This window comes from Plasmodium vivax, genomic scaffold (genome assembly GCF_000002415.2).
Source record: "Plasmodium vivax scf_7034 genomic scaffold, whole genome shotgun sequence".
In the NCBI taxonomy this organism is placed as follows: Eukaryota; Apicomplexa; class Aconoidasida; order Haemosporida; family Plasmodiidae; genus Plasmodium; species Plasmodium vivax.
The window spans coordinates 1-1,064 of NW_001850029.1; the positions used below are offsets into that span (position 1 = coordinate 1).

The 1,064-nt window shown below is 45.8% G+C and overlaps 1 protein-coding gene across 1 annotated transcript; it reads left to right on the top strand.

Moving 5' to 3' along the window:
• Positions 1 to 97: 97 nt before the first annotated feature.
• Positions 98 to 1,021, top strand: PVX_206290 (DNA polymerase epsilon subunit B, putative; the record flags this gene model as incomplete). The annotated part of the gene is made up of 1 exon (XM_001612319.1): positions 98 to 1,021. One exon carries the CDS (start codon positions 98 to 100, stop codon positions 1,019 to 1,021), a length of 924 nt encoding a protein of 307 aa, XP_001612369.1.
• Between the last annotated feature and the right edge of the window lie 43 nt (positions 1,022 to 1,064).

Below are 1,064 nucleotides of genomic sequence, written 5' to 3' on the forward strand. Positions count from 1 at the left end.
CTGCTTACTGGCTTATCGAAATTAATACGACTCACTATAGGGAGACCCAAGCTGGCTAGTTAAGCTTGGTACCGAGCTCGGATCCAGTACCCTTACCATGTTCTACGACTTCGAAAACGAAAAGGAGAAAAAGGAGGTGGAGGAATACGAAATCATCGTGCGGAAGAATGACAAGAGACACAACTGGATCATCATGCACGACGTGTATTTGGACAGCCCCTACACGTTCGAGGTGCTGGACAAGATGCTCTCACTGTACGTGAATACCTACCCGGAGAATGAGCTCCCCGTGGGATTCATTTTCATGGGGGACTTCATAAGCCTCAAATTTGATTACAACAGAAACTTCCACAAGGTGTATATAAAGGGGTTTGAAAAGCTATCCGTTATGCTCATTTCGAAGTTTAAATTGATTCTGGAGCACTGCTATTTGATCTTCATTCCTGGGATAAACGACCCATGTGCATGCAAAAATAGCATTCCCAAAATGCCCATTCTACCATACTATATTAGGAAGTTTAAACAAAACATAGAGTCCTTTTTCTCCTCCAAAAGGAACATCATTTTTGCTACGAACCCGTGTAGAATCCGTCACTTGAGCAAAAAAATGATCTTTTTTAGACACGACATTTTAAATGACTTAATTTGGAGCTCCACCATTAATGCCACCAATAATGAAAGGAATAATTTGCAAAACATTTTGGTTTCTACCATCGTTGGGCAGAGCCATATCTATCCCATCCCCCATGATAATCGCATTCTGAAGAGGTACTCTCCTTTCCTTTTCCTGTACCCCCTCCCTCACTTCATCTGCGTCTGCGACAATTCTTGCAACAGCTTCATTTCGTACGCCTCCGAGGACACCAGCGACTGCATCATTTCCAACTCGGACATGTCCTTCACGCGCAAGAAGACCTTCACGGTGTACAGCGCCCTGCACCACGAGGCCAAGCGCTACGTCGTCCCAAGGGTCAAGACAATTCTGCAGATATCCAGCACAGTGGCGGCCGCTCGAGTCTAGAGGGCCCGCGGTTCGAAGGTAAGCCTATCCCTAACCCTCTCCT